The 22,138-nt window shown below is 40.8% G+C and overlaps 1 protein-coding gene across 5 annotated transcripts in view; it reads left to right on the plus strand.

Moving 5' to 3' along the window:
• The window catches only part of PHACTR2 (phosphatase and actin regulator 2), a 243,410-nt gene that overhangs the window by 187,993 nt on the left and 33,279 nt on the right, over window positions 1–22,138 (plus strand). For 2 of the 5 annotated variants that reach the window (XM_090040762.1, XM_090040769.1), the window contains exons 4-8: window positions 138–296; window positions 12,916–13,149; window positions 16,284–16,827; window positions 18,629–18,825; window positions 20,103–20,259. In XM_090040762.1, coding sequence (XP_089896888.1) covers window positions 138–296; window positions 12,916–13,149; window positions 16,284–16,827; window positions 18,629–18,825; window positions 20,103–20,259 — 1,291 coding nt within the window. The remainder of the gene's footprint in view (window positions 1–137; window positions 297–12,915; window positions 13,150–16,283; window positions 16,828–18,628; window positions 18,826–20,102; window positions 20,260–22,138) is intronic. The other 3 variants (XM_090040788.1, XM_090040778.1, XM_090040797.1) reach the window with 3 other exon arrangements.

Genomic DNA, 22,138 nt, shown 5'->3' on the forward strand with positions numbered 1-22,138 from the left:
ATATTCACATAACAAAGTGCCTTTCTTTTGTGGAAATATAAACCCTGAAAAACATTGAGCAATGACAACAAATAGAGAACTAGGTCCTGAGCAGACTTTAACAGCTTTTGGATAACAGCTTTTTGTTGTCCTTCTAGATGGCGATGTAACAGTAAATTTTGAAACCTCAAATGGACACACTATAGCCATTGGTGAAGAAATCGTACAGGAAGAAAATGTAGTAAAAAGCCCAGAAGACAATGGTTCCATCTCAGAAAAAATACCAACATTGGAAGGACAAAAAGAGGATAAAAAAGGTAAACCAACCCTTCGTAATTTGTCTTCCAGGGAATAAAATGTTAACAAGCTACACTGATACCAACAATGCATATTCTGAGCCCTAGTTTGATCTGAGGACTCCCAATTACTTAGATATGTGAAGCAGAACAATAATTTCTAACATTCATACAAATAAATCTCTAAGGCTAAGTACAGACAGTCAAAAAGGCCGAGGCTGAATCGATTCAGTCTTTGCAGGTTATAATAAATTCCAGAAATTAAACTGAGAAACAACTGGACACACATTTACTTTTAATTCAGAAAATGCAGCCACATGCCTGCAGTGGCTCAGGCCAGAAGCCCTCCCCCCAATCCTTCTCTGCTGAAGCAGACAGCACAGCCCAGCCCAGGGTTGGAAAGCATGCTGGGACGATGGGGGACTGTGATTTACCTTGAACCAGGAAGAAGTCTGGGACAGAAGTTTCATAAACCAGTTTGACCCAAATCAGTTAAGTTTGATAGTACGTTCAACCAGGTTTATCTTAAACCAGTTTCAGCCATGTTGAAATGGGTTTATGCACTGAATTTATGTTCTGTTACAAGCTTAAATCAGTGGCTTTGGGCAAGTGTGTATTTTAGGTTTTCCTTCTGTGAAACTTAGAGATAATACATAGGTCAAGGTATTGCAATAGTTCTAGAGTAAAATTTTTGGATTCTGGGATTCTAGGCCATCCCTAACTGGAGGTGGATGAAACCAGCAATCCCACTCCTTGGAAGAATGCCATTAATCTCAAGGTGAGGAGGGGCACCCTTCACCTTTGCTAGAAGGCCAGTCAGCAAGAGGGTACCTAACTGTGGCCTAGTAATGAGGGCAGTCTCTCTGGGGGCAAAAATCTGGGTAAAGCTAAGGTTATTTCTGTCTTTAACCAGTGGCAGTCTAGCATAATGGGGCAGAGCTGTACTGCTACCCGGTGCATCCACAGGTGGCAGATAGTGATATGACCTTCAGGGAAGGTTACCTGTGAAATAAGCAAGGGTAACTCTGATGAATAAACAGTTGTGGACCAAGCAGCAGCAGCACCACCAGGATGTGGTGAGAACAGCAGATGGCAATGGTTTCCCTCCTGAAAAGCCACATATATCCTTTGATGGTGATGTGACATGGTGAGTATAGTTCACCACTATAATAAGCCTCCCCAGCCCCCAGCCATAGTCTACAAATCCTCAGTGGCAGAGCAGGTAGAAGAAGATGTTAGAATCCCAACAGCTACAAAGACAGATGAAGGCTGCAGCAGAATGAGATGCACAGTTGTCTTGGTCTCCTTGCCATTGGATCAAGGTCCTTTTCTGTCAAGAGCTGTGTGGAAGCTGATGTGCAGCAGCTTCTCCATGATAAAAGAAGTTATCCACAGGTGTCTTTCATGAAAATGGCTTTTCCAGCACGTTCCTCAAGCTCTTTGGTGACCAACTGCAGTAGAGTCTGTTGATTCTGGATAGTTCTCATCAGCCATCTTCACACACACAGATAAGACAATCATGGAAGACAATCATCCTCAACTGCGAGGGATTACCAAAAAGGACACACTCCTGGAAGCAGAGATTGGAATAAGACTGCATACTCAGACTTCTTGCTTGCCTTCCTTCTGGCCTGGCGACTTCTGCCTTTTGCAACCAAGCTTCAGAAGGAAAGAGCCCAATGCCTGGTAGCTACAGCAGTCTTCTGGGAGATGGAAAGTGGAAAGTATGAGTTTGAATGACCTCAGCCCTTGAACACAGGTTTCCCATCTCTTAAACCAGAGCTGGAACCAGCCAACTATTATTACAGAAAAGTAGGCAACACAGCCACCACTCCCAGTTGGGCACCACTCTGGCCCTTCTTTCCCAACTCCCCTTCAAAGCTTCCAGGGTTTGATCTCTTGGAATGTTTGCCTAAGGGTCGTTTTTCTTGTTCCTAGGTTAACTTGTCAAAGGCCTCTAAAGATAAGATTGAGAACGTAAGACTTTTAAACAAACTTGTTGCAGGGCCAGGCAAAGCAAGCAATGACTTAGGTAAGAAGATGAACTGGCTAAGGGGCAGTTATTACAAGAATTCAAAATATTACATTCAATATGACATGGGGAGCTTGCACATCTAACCACATCTATTACGATTGCCTTCCTGGGGAAAAGTGCTTACTTTTTAGGCATTAGACAAAGGACATTGTATATATGCTAAACGTTGTTATTATTTGGCCAAATCTTGAAGTCTGCAGTTATTACTACCTCATTGTCAATAGGATTTTGACAGAAAAAAACAGTGAAAGGGGATCTCAAGATTTGGCCCATAATTGCTGCCTTTTCTCTATTCAGTTTGTTGGCTAATGCACAATGGCTTTCAGTGAGAATTGCTTCCAAATTTCAGATTCTTTACTAGACTTTCCTGGAATCTAGCAGAAATGCAAAAGGTCAGGATTGTTTCATAGCTGATTGACAAGCTTGATAGCTTTCCCCACATCTTCTAGTAACCTCTTTCTAGTGATCGGTAAACTTTGTACAGCTGACAGGAGAAGTTCAGCTAAGTTACTCAGAATTTAGGTCCAAACTGTGCAAACACTATGAGTCTGTAAAATGTGGCTGAGAATTGAATGAGAACTGGAATTCTTTTGCAGTTTCTAGTGCTTCCTGCTTCTGGGTGAGGTAAGAGTATACAAGCAGACTTTTTCATGGCTATTTAACATGTCCCTGCTAGAACAAGGAGTAGGCTCAAGAAAATGAAAATAAAGAAATAGAAGAGAACCCACTGAAAAGGGTTCAGATTGACTTTGCAGTAGAGTGTAATGCCAGTTGGTTTTTTTTAGCTACCTGTATATAGAACCCTGACTTCAGTTCTTGGAATATCCTTTGGATCACTTTGAAAAACAAAATAACATATTTTGTTTAATTGTCCCAGGATCCTACCTGGGTGACCCTGGAGAACTGACCAATGGAGTGAAAGGAAAGGTTCAAAGTCTGCTTCAAATTCTTACCCTCTAAGTCTGCTGTGTCAGCAGTTCCAAACCCAAGAGCTGACTGAGAAAAGAAGTAATTGGAAAACCCATTTCACTCCAGCCCCTTAAAGAATGTGAAAAGCACTGGAGAGAGGGTAACAAAATGCATGAAGTACAGATCTATTTTTAGTGAAGTGACATAGGATATCAGAAACCAGGGTTTGATATGCACTTTCATAGACTAACTAAATAAGATATATTTAGAAAGCACAAGCTTTTTTGAACCTGACTTCAGACTTACAAGACTAACTACCTCTCACTACATAGTGTCCAGCACTTCTAAGTTGAAAAGTTACCCTGTAAATATTAGAGGGCTAATCCCACAAGATACAAACCCTACCTCTTTAGTAAGCACACTCTTCTAATTTCATGGGCTAGTCTACACCTCTCGCTATTTCAGATTAACTCTGTGTGTGGACACTCCTGTTAGAATGCCCTTTTCGTGTTCAGCTGAACTTGGGCAAGCCAGGCAGAAATAGGGCATACATACTAAGGTGTTAATCAGGAATAAGTACTCAGTACCAACCCCATCTGTAGACAAGCTCTTACAGTGTGCAAAATGTGACTTGATTGACATCACTCAAGTTATTCTTCATTTACATCCCATTAAATAAGAAGACAGGCTTATTGACTTCCATGAGAGTTTAAGCCCTTTTACAACTCACCAGATCAGGCCTCAGCACATTAATATTTAACATCTGTACCAGGTAGATGTGGCATGTACCACAAGACAGAAGGAAAAACTGATACTAGGAAAAGATAATAGACATGCTGAAGGCCTCAGAGAGAGTTGGTAGTATCAGCAGTGAAGCTGGAATTCCTGGCTCACTGTCCTGTGCTCAGATCACTAGAACATGCCGCTTACTCAGATCAGAGCCATCTGCCATATAGATCAAGATTGGCAACACTGAGTGATGGAACGTGGAAAGCATTAAAAGTCAAAGGAAGAACCATACTACAGGGATTGGTAGAAACAGAAAAACTGCGAGCAAACAATAGGCTGAAACATGATGTAACATGAGGTAAGCAAACGTGTACGAAACAAAAAACCCTCAGAGCTTCCTTTGTGCTGATAAACAGATCTATAAACTTTAGACCCATCTGCTGCTTGTCAGCTCACAGATGCTTTTCACATTTAATTAAAAAAATTCCTTTGGCAGCTTAATAATGTATCTGTTGCTATTTGTAATAACAATGTGATGTCAGTTATCCAAGTGGGATGTTCAAAAGGAAGTTCTTTCCTGGTACCAGGGTTATGAGGAGCTGCTGACACTTTTGACATAAAACAGGTAATTGATTACAGAGCCTTTGCAGAAAAGCCATGTTTTTTTATCTTGTTATAGATCATTCACTCTGTGATCTCCCGAGTTGTTTCTTTTTTTCCAAAAAAAAAAATTACATCTTCTGAAAAATGAAGAACTAAATTATGGCTGCTTTGTGTAGGTGCACTCACATGGAGGCAGGGTTACAGAGAACCGCTGTGTATACCTGGTCTCCTCCCCAATTTAGCTGTCCAGAAAGGGCAGATGTCTTTGCATGGTTAGCAGCAGTCAGTGCCCACTTTAGTGTTCCAGGCTTCAGATTAGATCTCAGTGAGTAAATGTAGTTTGGCTGGGGGTTTGGTTCCACTCCTCCATCCCTCCTATGCACAGGCCCCTGCACTACTGCTAGAGAGAGCATGGACTATGCCGATTGAAAAGCTGTCAAAATTGTGGCTCATACAGATGGTCCTTCCCTCCCTAAGCATCCCTGAAGCAACATGCTTACTTCTTGCTGCACAGTATTATCCCTGTCAGGCCTTCTTTACCACCACCCAGAATATCTCTGGCATGCATACCAGCCAGTAGGGTGACAAAGCAGGCCATATTCAATTTGGATTCAGCCCAATTCAGGGGACAGTGATTCAGTTCGCTGATTCGAATTACTGGCCCAATTTGATTCAGCCAAATCTGGAGATTTGATTCTGAATCAGAGAATCAGCGATTAGGCCGTAGATATAGCTTTATATGTTTTTTCTACATACTTCGAGGTACCAGGAATGGCTCATGAACGCTGTGATGGTGGGGCAGATGCATGGGTGATTGGTGCTGCCTTAGTCGGGGGGGCATGTGTTCCCTCGTGACAAGTCCTGCTGACTGTGGGGATGTTCCCGCAGCTGATCCCACTGATCTCGCTGCCTGGGTTCCCTCTCTGGTCAATCCCATGATGGCCAATCGCTGCAGCCACTTCCAGGATTGGCTGTGGCCACTTCTGGGAGCAGCTGCAGCGATCGGCCGGTGCTTGCGGAGGGGGCACCGGTGCCTCCCGCCTGCTCCCCCTGCCCAGCGTGTAAGTGGCAAGTGCGGCTGGTCAGGGGGTGCACGTGCACCCCTCCATATCACCACTGGCCAGATGGAGTGTCCCACAGGATCGCAGGGGCGTCGTCACTGAGTGCATGAGGGATGCCCCTTTCCCGCGCCACCCCTGGCTTGGCGATCAGCCGCAGGGGGATCCCAGGTGCCCCCCCAGACCCAGGACGTGCCAGTCGCCAAGCCGGAGTCGGGTGTCCACTTCCAGATCTGCCGCCAAGCATGTGGGGGACCCCCCCCCTACTCCTCGACTCCATGTGCCCCACCATCTCAGTATTCATGAGCCACCTGGTACCTTGAGGTATGTAGAAAAAACATATAAAGCTGTGTTTATGGCTGAATTGTCGAATCTCTCTGAATTGAATTGGAGGTTTCTGATTCGATTCAGAGAAATTAATGGGTCTCCTGATTCAATTCAGATTTGGAGATTCAGCTTCCGAATCGGGCTGAATCTCCTCCAGATAGAATCAGCGACTGAAGCTTCGCATAGCCCTACCAGCCAGCTATAGATCCCTGGCTTTGCTCTACTAATCTGGTTCAGTCCATTTTTTTCCCTCAGTAACCTGAATCTTTCAGATTCTGCTAGTCAATTTCATACACCATTGTTATCTTGGCATGTAGGAAATGAAATACTATAAATACCCATTAAGCAAGCAACTGTTGGAGAATGAGGGTTGCAAACTTTCATTTTGCCTACTGGTAACCAGCCACATTTGTTACTGCTGAGAAAAACAATTGCACTACAGGAAGCCAGACACTGTTCGGGATGCTGTGAAACTGTGCGCGAGCTTCTGAAATGTTCCTCAGCATTTACTGCCAATCCACTTAACGATGCTGTGCGTTCTGTCAGGGCTTTTTTTTCATGTCCCTCAGAGCAGGAAGCAAGTTGTGTCATTTCCAACTGGATGTCACAGGATCTGTGGGTTTGTCTCTGAAGGAGAATTCTATTCTTGGCTCGAACAGAAGCTCCTCATCGTAGCTCATTGTTACCACACGTTTCTGCCCCACCAGTTTGTTTATCCATCCTCCATCTCTTCTTTAACTTAATCTTGTATTCACTTAGAGTCCCTGTAATGACCGTCTGTTTCAGTGAGCCAGCTCACTGGTTCATACACCAATGAATACACTACAACCATGCGTTTCCAGTCCCTTTTGATACAGAGCATTGGGTTTGTTTATTCAAAATGAAACTATTCAACACCTACTATTAATCATGTGCCTTCCCCTTTGTCACTTGCATCTTGTGGAGGAGCCTCTCTGCTCTCTCCTGTGCTTTGCAGGCCATCTGCTTGAGAGCGCCTTGGCAAGGCTCTCTTCTCTCGTGTGTTCTTAGCTACCGTCCTGAACGGTAACACTGCGGGCCGTGCACCTGAGAGCCACTTGCAAGCAGGCTTCTTTTCCCCTGCTCACAAACCAGTGAAGAAACCTAGCTATGCTCTGTAGCCATCAGCTAAATGGAGCTGTTTTCTAACTTATCATCTCCCATATGATCTTCCAGGTGTCACCTCATTCCTGTTTTTTCAGCACCAACTGAGAGGCAGCTGAAGATAGGTGAAGATAGTACCAAGTCCTTTTAAACAGCCAGCTACCCTGTGACAGAGCAACATTGGCGTTCGAAAGGCTCTATGTAGGTTCAACTTCTGCCTATACAGATCCAGTTGCAGGGTCAGGGTCTTGTCTTCTTCAGCTACCAATGTGGGGTTTAAGTTATTTCATTGTGATTTCAGAGTTAAGGGTATAGACTGATCTAACATCCCTTATACTCACTGATCTGCGGGATGCCTATCCAGACACTACAGCTGACTATAGAAACCTGAAAGAAGCACTGTCAGATACCAAAGGTTCCATAGAAGAAGGCACTCTAAAACTGGGCCACTTACCTGAAGGAAGCTGTAGAAATGCTATCTGCAATTTAAAATGTTCTTTTATTAAAACAGTATTTGAATGCTTATCAACCCACATACCATTGTTGAGGTCAGAGAGCCAAATATTTCTTTCATGAAACCATTGCAAAAACATTTTAATGGGATTGCTTTAAATCATATGTTGCTCCTCTCTTCTCTTCCTTCTCTTCCTCAAGAAAGCCTCTTGCACACAGTGCTGCTGGTACCATGGGATGCATAAGTCTGAAGGTCCACAAACATGCACTTCTGGTCATCTCTGTTCGAGGGAGATGAATTCAAAATGGAACAAATGCAGTGAGAATGATTAGGGGAATGGAGAGCCTATCATATGAGAGGAGACTAGAAGAGCTGGGCTTGTTCAGCCTAGCAAAAAAGGAGCTGTGAGTGGATACAAGTGCTCCCTATGAATGCATAAAGAGGGTGAGAAGCTATTTAAAGGGCAGTGTCAGAACAAGAAGTGAAGAAGGAATGACTATAAATAAATTTTAGACTGGAAATTAAAAGAACATTTCCAACTAACAGACGAGCAAGCTTCTGGAACAACCTTCCACTAGAAATAACGGAGGAAAAAACCCCCCTAAATTTTAAAGTGAAGCTTGAGGGGGTTTTTTAAATATATTATATGACAGGATTGCCTATGACAACAGGAAAGTGGGCTTATTGACCCCTTTGCAGGCCTGTGTCCTGTGTTCCTTAGTGATTAACTAAGGCAGTGCATGTAGGTGGGCTAGAAGAAAGGAGGAAAAAATTCTTTGCTGTTGGAACAGTTTCAGTTTGTCAGCAAACTGCAGTTACCATAAGATCCTAAGTTGTATGCTATTTTCAATACTCATTTTCCATAGCGTCACCCCACTGAGCTATACTTTTCTTTCAGAAAGTGATTACATTGTAGTTAGTGACTCCCAGGCTGAATTATAGCTCAACTGGTTCTCTTTTCCTGAGCTTATTATACTGCTCTAACACTGGAAATAGTAATAAAGAAAAATCAGTACTATATAGCATAATACTGTGGTAGATGAAGCAAAACCTAGGTCTTTCATTGTTAAATGTTGGGAGCAATTAAAACAAAAGAACAACATTAAATATACAAATATGTGGCGGGAATTGTTTCCTAAAATTACAGCCACAATTTTCAGAAGGGATCAGCACTCACCATTTGGGCCACACCTTTAAAAAGGGGCCCAGAAACATGTAGGTCCTATAATAAGGAGTCTAATTTTCAAAAAAATTATGTATGACACAGATAGATACAGACAAACAGGAGAGTACATGGAGACAATGAGGCAGAATTTGTCAGCAGGATAGACTGGGCTCTCAGCGTATTTTGTCAATTTTATGTGGGCTTCATATCAAAGGAAGATCTTAAGGAGAGATGTGAAGAAGTATGATGTCTGCAGGAAGCTCCTCCTAAGTGTGAACCATGGAAAAAGCACTAAGGTGGCTGCTCAAAATTTAAGAAGTGGGTAATGGAAGATGGCATGATAGGCTGATAAAAAAGCGGCCTTCAAGCAAACAAGAGATGATAGGTGGCATGGGGATAAGCTGTGAAGGTCCTTGAGCTGAGGACAAGAAATTTATAGTTGAAGCAGTAGAGAAGGGCAGTGGAAGAATGCTAAGAAGAGTGACTTCGTCAAAGTGCCAGCCTAGTAAAATGATCTTTGCAGCACCACTTTGAAAGTAGATAAGCATGGAATTATTGCATACGATATCACAGGTATGATATTCATCACAGTTATCCAGATGCAGTTGGATCTGTCTGAGAATTTTAGCCGTGTGGATAGGCAAGGAAGGCCACAACTTAGAAATGTTATGCATAAAGAATCTGCAAGATTTAGGCATAACCACCATGCAAGGAGCTAAGGAAATCTTCTGGTACAAGATGATGCCCAAGTTATGGCATGGAGGATTTATTTAAGTCAAAAAGATTTAAATAACCATTTTTAATCCTGACTTAAATCAGCAAGCAAAAAAACCCCCTGAACCTAGTCATGAATGAGTCTTGGGTTTTTGGAGGGTTTTGCATTATTACTCTTTTAGTTATTTTACTAAAGAAAGATTGATACTCATTAAAGTATCTTGATATGCAATTAATATGGACTTAGCACTATATTTGCTACTTTTTCCTAACCATGAAAATGTACTACATCTGTACATATTTATTTAAGCAATTACATATGTTAACAGGAACATATTCAGATTCATAATCTTTACATTTTATACATGCTAGAATAAGATGCATGATGCATTTATATGTTTACTATTCATTAATCAGGAATTTATTTAGTCATGATTGTGCCAGGATGCATTTGAATGAAAACTGGAATTCAGTTAAAATGCACAAAAACATCATTTTAAAATTGCTTTTTAGTATTAGATAAATGTATAGTTAAAAAAAAAATCTTTAATTTGCTAATTACGTGTACTTTTTATATAACATGTTTTGCATTTAATTCTTAGCTGATTTATTAAACAAATGAAGTATTATATTTAATTAATAAGCCAAACTGAGTTGATTGTTTCAGGTCATTATGTCCTACAATTATGTCTTATATTTTAAAACTAATAGATCTTATCTTCTCAGACCTTACTTCTGTTCATATATTGGAAGAGGAAAGATGAGCTCTCCTGCTTTTTAAGTTCCTAACTCATTTCTCAACTTTGAATGGACTAGTCATTGAAATAAACTAGTTGAATAATGTGCAATGAGGAATATAAAATCTCTGCCCCTGCAGAGGGGGCTACTGCAGTCAATTGAGTGTTTTAGGACTTGAACAAACTTCTTCCATGTGCTTCATCAGTGACTTCCACCAGTTCAGTGGTTAGACTTTCTTTAATACCTCATCAACAAATACATTCTGCTTGAATATTATTATTATTTAAATTATTTTAAAAGATTATAGAATGTTTGGGCCTTAAATCAGATGGTCTCTATTCCAAATTTATTTTAAATAGTCTTACTTTTAAAAAAAGAATTTAAATTTAATTTAAAACAAAAGTCATTTAAATAAGTCAATTTATTTAAACTGATAATCACATTTTTCATGTTTTTATAGCTTTTTTATCCATCCTGAGTAGCTGAACTCAGATCCTCAGTCTGTAGAAGTCACACTCGTATTTAGGCTTCTGACTCCCAGTGAATAACTGAATGGAGGTAAAGTTAAATAGGAGGTAGCCATCTGCTTAAATCTGAGCATCTGGGTCTAGGTTCCCAAACATAGATCTGCTTTGTAGTGTAATACGCCTTTTAAACTACTGGCAATTTGAGAAAAACCTGCATTGTCTGTCCTGTGCACTGGGGACTTACTGGACCATCCTTGTCTGGAAACTTCTGTAAGTTGATCGCATTTCATTTCAGGTAACCACCTTTTCTCAGAGGACATCAATTGATAAACTTGCCAAAAGCTAACTAGTATCTGTGCCTGAAAAGCAATCTGTGCATGTCTATACTGAGGACAGCACAAGATGCTTCATTAATTGATTTAATTTCTGCAGAGCTGGGGTAGATGATCCTTTCCTTTAGCAGCTGGTTTAATAAAAGGTCCAGTTCTTGATTTAACCAAGGCAATCATTGGACTGACATCTCTCCTCTGGCTTTTCCCTTCTATTGTGTGGGGGAATTATCCAAATCTGCGGTCACAACCTTATTTCTTAAAATAAGTGGTGGTTATTCATTTTTCTCTAGGTCACTCCTGATGCCTTTGTTCTCTGCACCAAAGCAAAAATAATGACAAAAAAGGGAAGCAAAGGGGGTTTTGAGGTAGTGCACAAGTGTTGTAATGCCTAGATTTGCACACAAAAATGCTTGTTGCCATAGAAGAGGAAATAAAAGCTTTTTGCATATATCCTTCCTCTTCTTGAGACCCCTGAGTTTCTAGAGAAAGAAGTAGGAGAAGAGGGAGATAACTCCTGGGTTGATTAGCAAAGGTAGCCCTCCATTTAAGAGATGACAAAGTTGTTGGAAGTATCATATGAGTAAGGACATAAAAATCCATAATGCCATAAGTTTAGGCTGGAGATAAAGAACAAAAAAAGTAAACAGTATAAATAGACTAAAACCAGGTAAGTTTCCAGGCGCCTTTAAATGACTATAGGTGACCATTAGGCTCAATTTAACTATCCATAGACCCCTGTGTTGGTGGAATCCTGATTCTGAGATAGAATAATAGAAAAGTAGGGCTTGAAAGGACCTCAGGACATCATCTAATCCACCTCCCAAGGAAGAGTGGAGATAGGAGGGTGCACGGCCCATCACTCACAGAGATGAAGCAATATGACTGTCTAATACATGTGTGCGTGTTGCACCTACTAATGTTATAGATAAAGTAAGAGAGTGGGGTGCAAGGCAAGAAGATCCAGGAATGGCCAATTGATACATGGAGTATGTGGCTGTAATGTTTTTATCAGAGTGTAAGGGCAGATATTGTGATGCCAACATAGCTATTGTTAGCAGTACTCTAAGTTTGCACTTTGCTCCTATATTTTCCCCAACATTATGCTTGTCACTGACAGGCAAGCAATGCACTTGTGATATTGATGCAATCCTTACTGTTGCATAAAACGCTTTTCAAAAAGGTCAGAAAGTTTACCTTGGGGCTGTAAAAGTGCTGGGCTGGTCTGATGGAGTAGATAAAGCTTTCCATCTGTCTAGCAGCTAGATATTGACTAGCAACCACGTGATGTAGAATTTTATGTAGACTACAAAGTCCACATTGATTAAGGAATTATTGATTTTTGACACCACTGTCTGCATCTGCAATTATAGCTAAAGTACATTTATGAGGGAGCGAGCAATGCCCTGCCAAATAACATTCTGTTTAGTTTAGCTTCAGTTCTGCCTGAAGAATAGAAATATGTCAGAGAAGGTACCCAAATAAAGTTGTCTTTTCCAGGAAGACTGCCATGGCACAGCATAGTGGGCTACCTCTTGGTGAACATTTCACCCATAGTCAGTTTGGGTAACCGTGGCTGAAGAAATCTCCCATTTCATAGGTTTAAACACTGAACTTTGGGGTCTTCTGCTTTCATTGGTGGGGATAAGAACCCAGGAGATTTTGCTTGAGGGGGAAATGGTGGTCTCTAAATTTCTAATACCAGCTCTGTTTCCAGCCACCAAGCCAGACAGCACTAGTGAGGGCCACAATGAACCACAGAAGACAGCACAGCTCGGAACAGGGAGATAAGTGCAACTGAGAGAGTGTCCTGCGTTCAGTTGAGCCATACTTCTCTGGGCTGTTGCTTTGTTATAAAGTACGAGATGAGGGACACTCGTCTGATTCCCGAGAGGATAAGCTGAACCAAGTAGCTATTGCTCTCCAGCTTGTCATTGATTGTACCTGGCATATGTCTGTGTCAGTTGGCTTCTGTTCACTTTGTTTATAGAAAGTACAGATAAGTATCCAGAAACACCGGCATCCCATGCTCCACCACCACCTAAGTCTAAACCTAAAGCTAAAAAAGCACCGATACCACCAAAAAATGTCACTGCTGCTTCCACCACCACAAGCCGTAAGAATAATGAAGCATCTCATGTTAAAAAAAAAGTCAAGGCACCTACTAAACAGCCCCCTGCCCCACCTCCCAAGCCAACAAGCCACAGTGCAAATCGAGAAGCTGGTGAGTACTGCACAGGCAGTGCCGGGTGCATGTGCATGGGGATGCTTGGCTTTGATTGTTCCTTGCTTGAATGGTAATGTATTAATAGACATGTCCCTGTTGGGTGACCTGGCACTCCACTGGGCTTATGGTTTTTTTTGTATAAAAGCTCCCCCTAAAGAGGACTCATCACTTTGCTGTCTAATAAATGTATATGCAAGGTCATATGGTGATGGTGCAACTACAAGCCAAGGACACAGGGAGGTGTTGGGGAGATTTTGGAGATGACCTGGAAGGCCAAATTCATGTGGGTTGCTCTAAGATAAAATTAGTCTTGGAAATAAAATTTCTTATGGAAATAACTACAATTCCATCAAATTTGAAAGGAGACTATGAGCTCTCAGGTTTTAAAACCATAAAAACCTTCAAGCAGTCTTTCTTCTAGCCAGTAGGATAAATTTTAGCTCATTGGAAAAGACCAATTATTCCTTCAGTTGACTGATGGTTTGTTAAGATACGGAATACCTTGGCTATGGAAAATACGTGCTGCCAGCTAAGTGGCAAATAACTGCAATATAACAATGACATTACATGAGATAATATAAGCAGTCAAGCCTAGGACTCGAATATCCTTTGAATTTAAATGGTCATAAATTATAGAATGACATAAATTTAAACTATTGGAATATAACTAAAGCACAAGTGACTTTATAACTGATTCACTTGTAGATGCAGTATTCTGACTCCTACAGTACTTGCATTTTCTGTCCTCTTGAAAGCTCACAATGCATTGTCTCCATTTCTTCTCTCCAAATACATCCCTGTTCATTCCTTGCAAATGTTGGCAGATTTTTAGAGCATGAAACCTATCTGAAGGTACTACTAAGCTGCTCAAGTTTTAATAATGACGTGTCATAAAAACATCCCATTCACAAACTTTACATTAGCTGTCCTTGCTACATCAATTGATTGCAGGGACAAACATTGTGATAACCCAGAATGCATTACTTGTACTCCTCATCAAGGTGGAAAACTAAGTTCCTTCTTGGTGAGGGAACACTGACAAGGTAAAGCCCACAGGGGATTTAAGTAAAGATGGGGATTAAAACATCAAATATTTCACTAATTTGCTTAAGACAAGTGCTATTCCTTGGGTCAGCTTTAGCCTTCAGTAACATTTCTGCAGCTCCATAAAAATACTGGGATTGATTTGGGTATAAGTGAGATAAATTTGGTATATTAATACATACTGTGCCAATCATTTATATGGACATTAGGCACTCAGTGTTATTTTAAGATTTGGTGGATATATTAGGTGATCTGGTTTTTATAGTTCTGGATTTAAAAATGTTTAGCACAAAATAGTCAAGGTAAGGCACCAGGTATGGCAATACATAAGCTACCAATGGAGTTGGTTGAAAGTAACATTTTACATTACAAACATCTGAAAATGGGGGAAATAGTTTTCTTCTAAACTTCCCATGCAAAAACTCTGTTTCATAAAAACGGAAGTGTTGCTAAGGTGCTTTATGAGACATGTAGTTTCAGTGCCTACATTCCCATTGTCCTCAATAGGCTAGGCTGCCATGATAAGGAAGTACACTGTGGAAATCCCTGCCCATCATGTTATGACAGAATGTATCATCCAGCTAGGGAGCCCAGCCTATAAAGGGGATTGAGGACGTATAGCAATAGAACAATAGTTCTCATGTGGTGTCAAAGCAAAACATTTATAAATGGTAATATTTCAGGTTCTGTATGTAGTGCGTTGCTTTTTACACAAAACAACATTTTCCACAGGAAGAAGGGACTTGTTGTGGGTGAAAAAATAATGAAAACACAATTTTCCAAAGGAGAAAGTTTTGACATAAAACTTTTCAGCTGGCACTGACAACAACAATAATTGATCTTTCTGACCAAGGGGGAGGAGATCTCTTCAGAAGATATTTTGTCATGTTTTCCAGCTTCATTTCAAGGCCAAAGAGGTTTTGATAATTACATCTTTTTAATGGAGACAACTTCAGAAGTTCACCTGGTGATAATCATAGATTGATGTACATTATGTTGGGGTTCTTCACTTCAAGCCTGAGGCTAGTTGACGTTAAGTCTGTACATTAGTGCTTTGTTAGATAAAGGCCAATGTGCTCAACACATTAAAGGACTGAGTCCTTTGTAAGCAGCCTTCATCTTCACCTTCACAGAAACTGTTCTGCTAAAAATAAATGCAAGATACAGCTATCCTGTTCTTAGTGTGGCTCCCACTGCTTGTCTCAAACGTGTTTCTTCAATTGACTCATAAGTTAGTTGCCTATAAGACAGTGCTTACTTGCAATACCAGCTTTTCAGGGAAGTTCATATTAATGCATTTTATAGTTGACTTAGAAAGACAGCAAGTGATTTGCCCACGGTGATAAAATGAAACTCTAGAGATTTTTTCAGCTGCATAGAAGAACACATTGCTTTCTAGGTGCCAGTATCCCAAATAACAGATTAGAGGAAAAAATAGCATAATATGCTTGATTATTATTTTCCTGTTTAAGATCTGAAGCAAACTATGTATGAGAGTTATTTTTAGATCATGAGCTTATTTCATGGTAATAAATTTGGTCAATAGCTGTATTTTTGTTCCCAGCATAATCTGCTCCTTTTAAAAACACTTAAAAGTAGAGTATGTCTTAAAGTGGATTTTTATTGGAACTGAATAAATAAAACTGAAGCTTTATTGGAAGCCAGTAGTTATTTATGCTTCTACCTGCATAAGTAACTTTTAAGACAGATTCCTCAGCTGCTCAGGTACTTTGAAATTTTTCTCTGATATAGTTATTTCTATAGTAAGAACAATAAATGCATCTTTTTAAAAACAGCTGGATTTTTCAGGTTATGACTAGGCACATTTTAGCAGTTGGTACAGAATAGCGAAGTCAGGAGCTCAACTCTGATATTGATCTCCTCCATGACCTTTGGGCAAGTGCTCCTGTATTCCCATCTCTAAAGCTGGTGCACATGCTTTGTCACCTCATAGTAGGGGTCCTTCCATATGTACTAAGTTCAGTTATTTAATTAGTAAAAATATCACTGCAAAATTCATTTCTTGTGCTCTAAAGTGAAATGCTGCATTGTTGTGGTGGTAAAATATCTGTCCTTTTTCATTTTAGCTAGTTCCTCTCATGGAAAAAAAATACAAGCCTCCAAGTTGTCTTCTTCCCCAGCTCCTTTATCTACATCATCTCATCCTAAAGCCTCAAAGGAGACAATATCCAGTAAAACAGGCACATCAGGGACTGCTAAGGGCAAGAAAAAACCCACAAAACAGTCAGGCCCACGAACAGGACCAGATGGGGCTGTTTCGTCCACCTCAAATGTAGCAGTCAACAATTTAGAAACAAAAGTGGAAAACTCTGTGCCCAAGCAACTTTCATTTATCATTTCAGAAGCTGAAGATACTGACCAGCAGATCAAGCTAATTGTCCCTCCTCCTCCTACCACTGCTCCTCCTCCTCCCCCATCTCTTCCTACTCTAGCCAGTCAGTCCACAGTCTCCTCCGATATGCAAGATATACCAGTTAGTCCCAGCACAGGCCTTTCTGTCCCTGGTTCAGATGCTAACCATCTTCTCCAGACTGAATGTGAAACAGAGAATGAGAATGTAAGCAGGACAGCACTAGACAACAGTCTTCATGTTAGTGAAGATGCACAAAGGTAAGACTTTACTGCCTTTTTAAGTACTCTGGTAAACATTAATTGTTAAGGGTAGTGAAACTATTCAGATAACCTAAGGAACACTCCCAGTCCAGAACCTGAACCTTTGCTTACCAATCAAACCAAACTTTATAGATCCAAAATATAGATCCAAAAATGTATTTACTAAGTTTTTCATTTTTATTCATCTTTAGTTGCCTGTAGACTTCCACATTTCTGTCTTGGCTAAATGCTAATGTAGCAAAATGCATGAAAGAAAAACATTCCTGTAAAACTCTTCCACTGTAAACTAAATAACATTTGTAATAACAATAATTTATTCTTTTCTCCCTGTCTGAAAAAAATAAACAGTACTTCATGAATTAGATTTTCTGAGACTCCATGAAGCTAGTTAAATTGCCATTCGGCCCCCAGAAACTGCACTGGTTGGGCATCACTACTAAACCCTAAGGCAACTAGAGACAGGGTGATTTCAAGGTATCTCTTCCAGAGGCAGAACTGATTAGAAGTCTTAATAAAGAAACTTTTTCTCATAAGCTTTTTGAGCTATGGTATCACTTAATGCTTTTCACCTTCACTTCAATGCACTTCATGAATGTTAATTCCTACAAAACTGCTGTGAAACAGAGACAAAGTATTCACATTCTAGTTTTATAAATGGCAAAATGGAGGTGTAGAGAGGTGGTTCAAAGCATCCCAGCTGGAATGATAAATCAAGAATTTCTTGCTCTCAGTCCTGAGAGTAAACCAGTAATTGATTGCTCATTATGACCCACTGCATTCTCCATACCTCCTTGATAATGATCTCCTGCAATTCCTTTGTGACCTATTCATGGAGAAAATTACTATTGAACTAAGATCTTTTAACCACATTTAAAGAGACTCCAGGTTGCTTCTGGTTTGTTGTAAGCAGCAGTAAAGGTAATGGACGAACACTTGATTAAATGATAGGCCAGGTAGTGGCTGACCTCATATCAGTATGCAAGTGGGAGAGAAGGCACAGGAAGCTTCACTTCCTCCATGCCCTTTGCATCTTGCACAGGGGACGGCCACACCATGGCTAATGAGCCCGTGAGGACTTCCAGTACAATGAAATGTCTCAAAGGCACCAGCAAGCACAGTGTGTCCTTTGCCAGCATCTCTGCTCCATTCCCTCATGATGTTTAATGTTCTCCAAAATGTCATTTGTTATAACCTGACTGCTTAGTTGCTTCCTGACTCAACATAAGCACTTGGTTGACAACAAAACAGCAAGTAGATCTTTTATTCATGTCCCACAATGATATGAGAAGAGTCATGTGAAAGTGAATTACAAAAGTTTTAAAATACATTTTTGGTTCAAATCACACTCTACAAAATCTCAGTTCAATATCTGAATCTACATGCAAACCACAATTTATAGTAGTTGGACCTAATTGATAAACTTTTGGCATCTCTCAGCCTGGTAAATTATACAAATATCAGGTGTTATAAAGTGTGAGCAGAGAATTGTAATTATATTTTAAAACACTGGCCCACCCCAACACCTGTTAGAGTACATAGTCCAACCCACCTCCCTATCCCCTTTTACTTCCCTCTCTTGTTAGTTGTTAGCACATATCATAAATTATTGTTGCTGCAGGGCTGGGATTAAATCATAAAATGGTTTGTTTACATAAGCACTGCAGCATCCCTCTTTGTGAAGAGTTACAGGCTGGAATAATCTAGCCTGAATTGTCATGCTTGCTTGTACAGGCTGCCTCCCTCTGCTGTGCCCTTTTGTTTGGGTTAATGTTACAGTATCTTTATTATGAATTCGCAGTTCAGTTACCCAAGAAGACCAAAAAGAGGAGACTCCTAACCTAGCAAGTGCTGAACCACCAGAAGAGCCCTCTGAGAAAGTTGCCCCTCCAGAAAGTGATAGCAGCAAAGAGAACCACACCAGTGACTCCGATTCTGATGGGCCAATACTCTACACTGATGATGACGATGACGATGATGACAATGCAAGTGCAGAAAGTAAGAATAGTTGAAGTAGGGATGCATAGGGGAGAGAAAATCTCTTTATCAGAATGACAAAAGAAAATCCATCAGTCAGCAGACAGCTTATGTCAACTGTTTTTTAAAGCGATGAATTCTGCCTCGGCTTTGGACTTCTCTTAGCAAAGAGGGACAGTCTCTATGTGCATGTGTGTATTAAAGTTTTGAAATCTGAGGAAGCTTGCCTCGGGATAATGAGAGAGCTGATCATATCTCCATAGTCAGCTTGACTAGTCTGAAAGTAGAGAAAAGGCAGGTGAATGAGCATTTCAGCCTTTTGGTTGCTGGTTTTAGACAAGACAGACCACATGAAAAGTGTTTCCCACAGGGATACTGTGTAGGCCAGCGGGGTTGGAATGAGATTGAAGTCCTTTACCACCCTGTCTTTGGTATAGATATGTTTCAGGTTTGTATTAACTGAAACCTGATCCATTCTTGGAGCAGTACATCTTGTGTGAAGTGATTCTGTGGTAGTCTTAGTCTCATACTTGCCTTAGAGGTGCCTACGTCATAAAATATGGCTGTCAAGTAACTTATCTAGCTCCCTTTGGCAGAGAATCTAAATATGGAAACTGAATGAGCCAATACCCACTTGTTCCTAACTTTGGTTGTTTCTCTAGTTGGTTGAAGCATATTGGTAGGAAGCTTACACCACCATTTTCATTTGTCACCCATTTTGTGATGAACCTATGACTTCAGTCCACAGGGCTTTCCATCTAGAATACTTTAGAGCAACTAAATGTACTTTCTTCTTTGCAAATGCAGAATTCTCTAAATTTTGCAAATTCTCTTTGATTTTAATGTTTTCAAAGTGCTATGAAGATGAAAAGCCAAGTGTTAGGTAGCATTAAGTTTAAAAAATGAGAAGGGGGAGTGAGGGAAAGGTGACAATCATACTGAAGGGTCTGAGGCTAAGGCAAAGCATTTGCTGAGCATGGAGTTTGAAAGCAAATAAAACAACCTGTAATATATCAGATTTCAGATTTTTATCAAATCACTTCACAGATGACAGGCAATGCTTGTATATTTGCTCACTGCCCTCTAAGATCTTGGCTGTTAGTTTATTCTTTTGTACTTCGGCCTTCTATCATCATGGGCTGTGCTGAAACTATTTTTCTTCTGATGTTAATTAAAATTCCTCTCCTGCATGTGGGGAAAGAGGCTGCTAGGGGGATGTATGAAAATCCTTGCTGAGAGTTTGCATCTGTAACCTGAGCATGAATGAACTAAGCCTGCCCTCCTCCTTTTTCCCTCAGGCTCTTTGGCAAGTAAAATCCGTCGCAGGGATACTCTTGCTATCAAACTTGGCAACAGACCATCTAAGAAAGAATTGGAAGACAAAAACATCTTGCAACGTACATCTGAAGAGGAGAGGCAGGAAATCAGACATCAGATTGGAACGAAGCTAGTAAGGTATCAGTTGCAATTTGAATGTGGGTTTGCAAGGTGGGGAGAGAATCGAGAACATTGCCTTACAACCTAAAGAGGGCCACAATATTTGGTGCAGGTTACTTTAGGTCAAGCTGGCTGGAAAACAAGCTTTTCATTTTGCAAAAAAATTCAAGGTTTCAGCATTGGCTTGCTTTCTTACGTGGAGCAAATGTAAACCTTTAGAAAATGTTCATGAAAAAAACAGAAAAAGAAAGCCGAGAATAGCTGATAGCAAAGTGGCTAAGGTGCTAGGTTCTAGTCCCTGCTCCAGATCAGCATTAGGGTGGACTCGTGGGCGGTGAGTCAAGCAGACATGCTAGAGTAGAGGCCACTGAGATCAAGCGGGATATCAGTCTGAGTCCAAAGTAAGAAGCCAGAGGTCATGACAAACTCTTGGTCATGTCACAGAGTCAAAGCCAGAGGAGGGATCACTCAGAAGCAAGCAAGACAGGAACATAGCAATCAAGGAAGGGACCTAGCAGCACAGTAGCAGGAGCAGTGACAGGCAGATACTGGCAAGGATCCAGGCAGGAGGGAGGTACAGGTTCAGGCTGGAACTTAGGTCAGGGTCAAGGCTAGGCAGGGTTCAAGTGGGATCTCTAGGTAGGAACAAGACAGGTCAGGAGATGCAGCCAGGCAGTCTGTTTGCTCAGACAACTCTCTGCTGGCTGGTCTGAGTTTATATAGGTCAGTGTGGATGGGGCCACCTCCTGAGGGCTCTGGGGATGACTCAGCCAGGGCCCTGATCAGCTCCAGCTAGGCCTGGATTCATTACATTCAGGCATTTGAACCAGGCTTTCTAGCCACTGAGTTATGAACTCACTCTCTCTTTGCCCCAGTGCATATTAAATTATTTATTAACTAAAAGAGAATGACTTTTTAGCATTGATTTAGCAGCCTGCTCCAAATCTGAGTTTCCAGCATTCTGGATGAGTTTCCTAAGTATTTGCCATTGGTTGCTGGGGGTGGACGTTTCTCTTCCTTCCTAGGCTTAAGCAGGTTTAATCAAAAACAATGCGATTTTGCGCACACACACAAAAAAGGAGGTAGCAGTGTTGACAAATTGTCATTTTCCAATTCCAGAACATTTTGTAAGAACAAAATAAGAGTTGGTGAGGAATTGGTTTTTCCAGCTCTGTGAACACTTGGTGTGTGTACTCAAGAGCCAGTGAAATAATTTGATTTCATTCGTTAAGTGAAAATGTGGAATTCAAGGGTCTCTTTTCTTAACAATGGAGTTATCTACATTGCCTTCATAGTTTAAACTGAGCAAGTTGTTCTTTGCTTCCTGTCCTGCACTTCCTTCTTGTTGCTGGTACTGCATAACAGCTGGCATGTTCTGCTCCAGAGGTGGCTGCATTTTGGTGATGGGTAATGAATATCTGATTAACCTGGTGAACTGCACCACCTTACCTGATTCCTGCCCCACAGTGAAAGCCAATGGAATTCTGTGTGTTTGTGGACTCCTCTGCTTCCATACCCAGAAAGTCCATCTTGCAATGCTCAGCTCCTCGGCCTCAGCTGTCCAGCTTTCCTCCAAAGCAGTTTGCCTCACTGAATTATTCAGCTAAGGTTTGCCAGTGATGAAGGGCCAGTCTGAGTTTCATTAGACAGGGGAGATACCTCTGGGTCTTCTAACTTCTACAGCTACCCAAAATCAAATTCCGGGTTGAAATTTCTCCTGTTGCTCTTCAGCTCAGAAGTAAACACGTTTAATAAACATAATGGCAATACCAGCCATGTTCTGCAGTGTACAAGTCTGAAAATTAAATCCTCTCTCACCATAAAAAATGCTTAGGTACATTTTTACATACAAGTAACTCGTCTTGATTTAAATCAGACTTTGCATGTATATAGCAGT

This window comes from Crocodylus siamensis, chromosome 1 (assembly GCF_052110815.1).
Source record: "Crocodylus siamensis isolate JL-2025a chromosome 1, ASM5211081v1, whole genome shotgun sequence".
Classification (NCBI taxonomy): domain Eukaryota; kingdom Metazoa; phylum Chordata; order Crocodylia; family Crocodylidae; genus Crocodylus; species Crocodylus siamensis.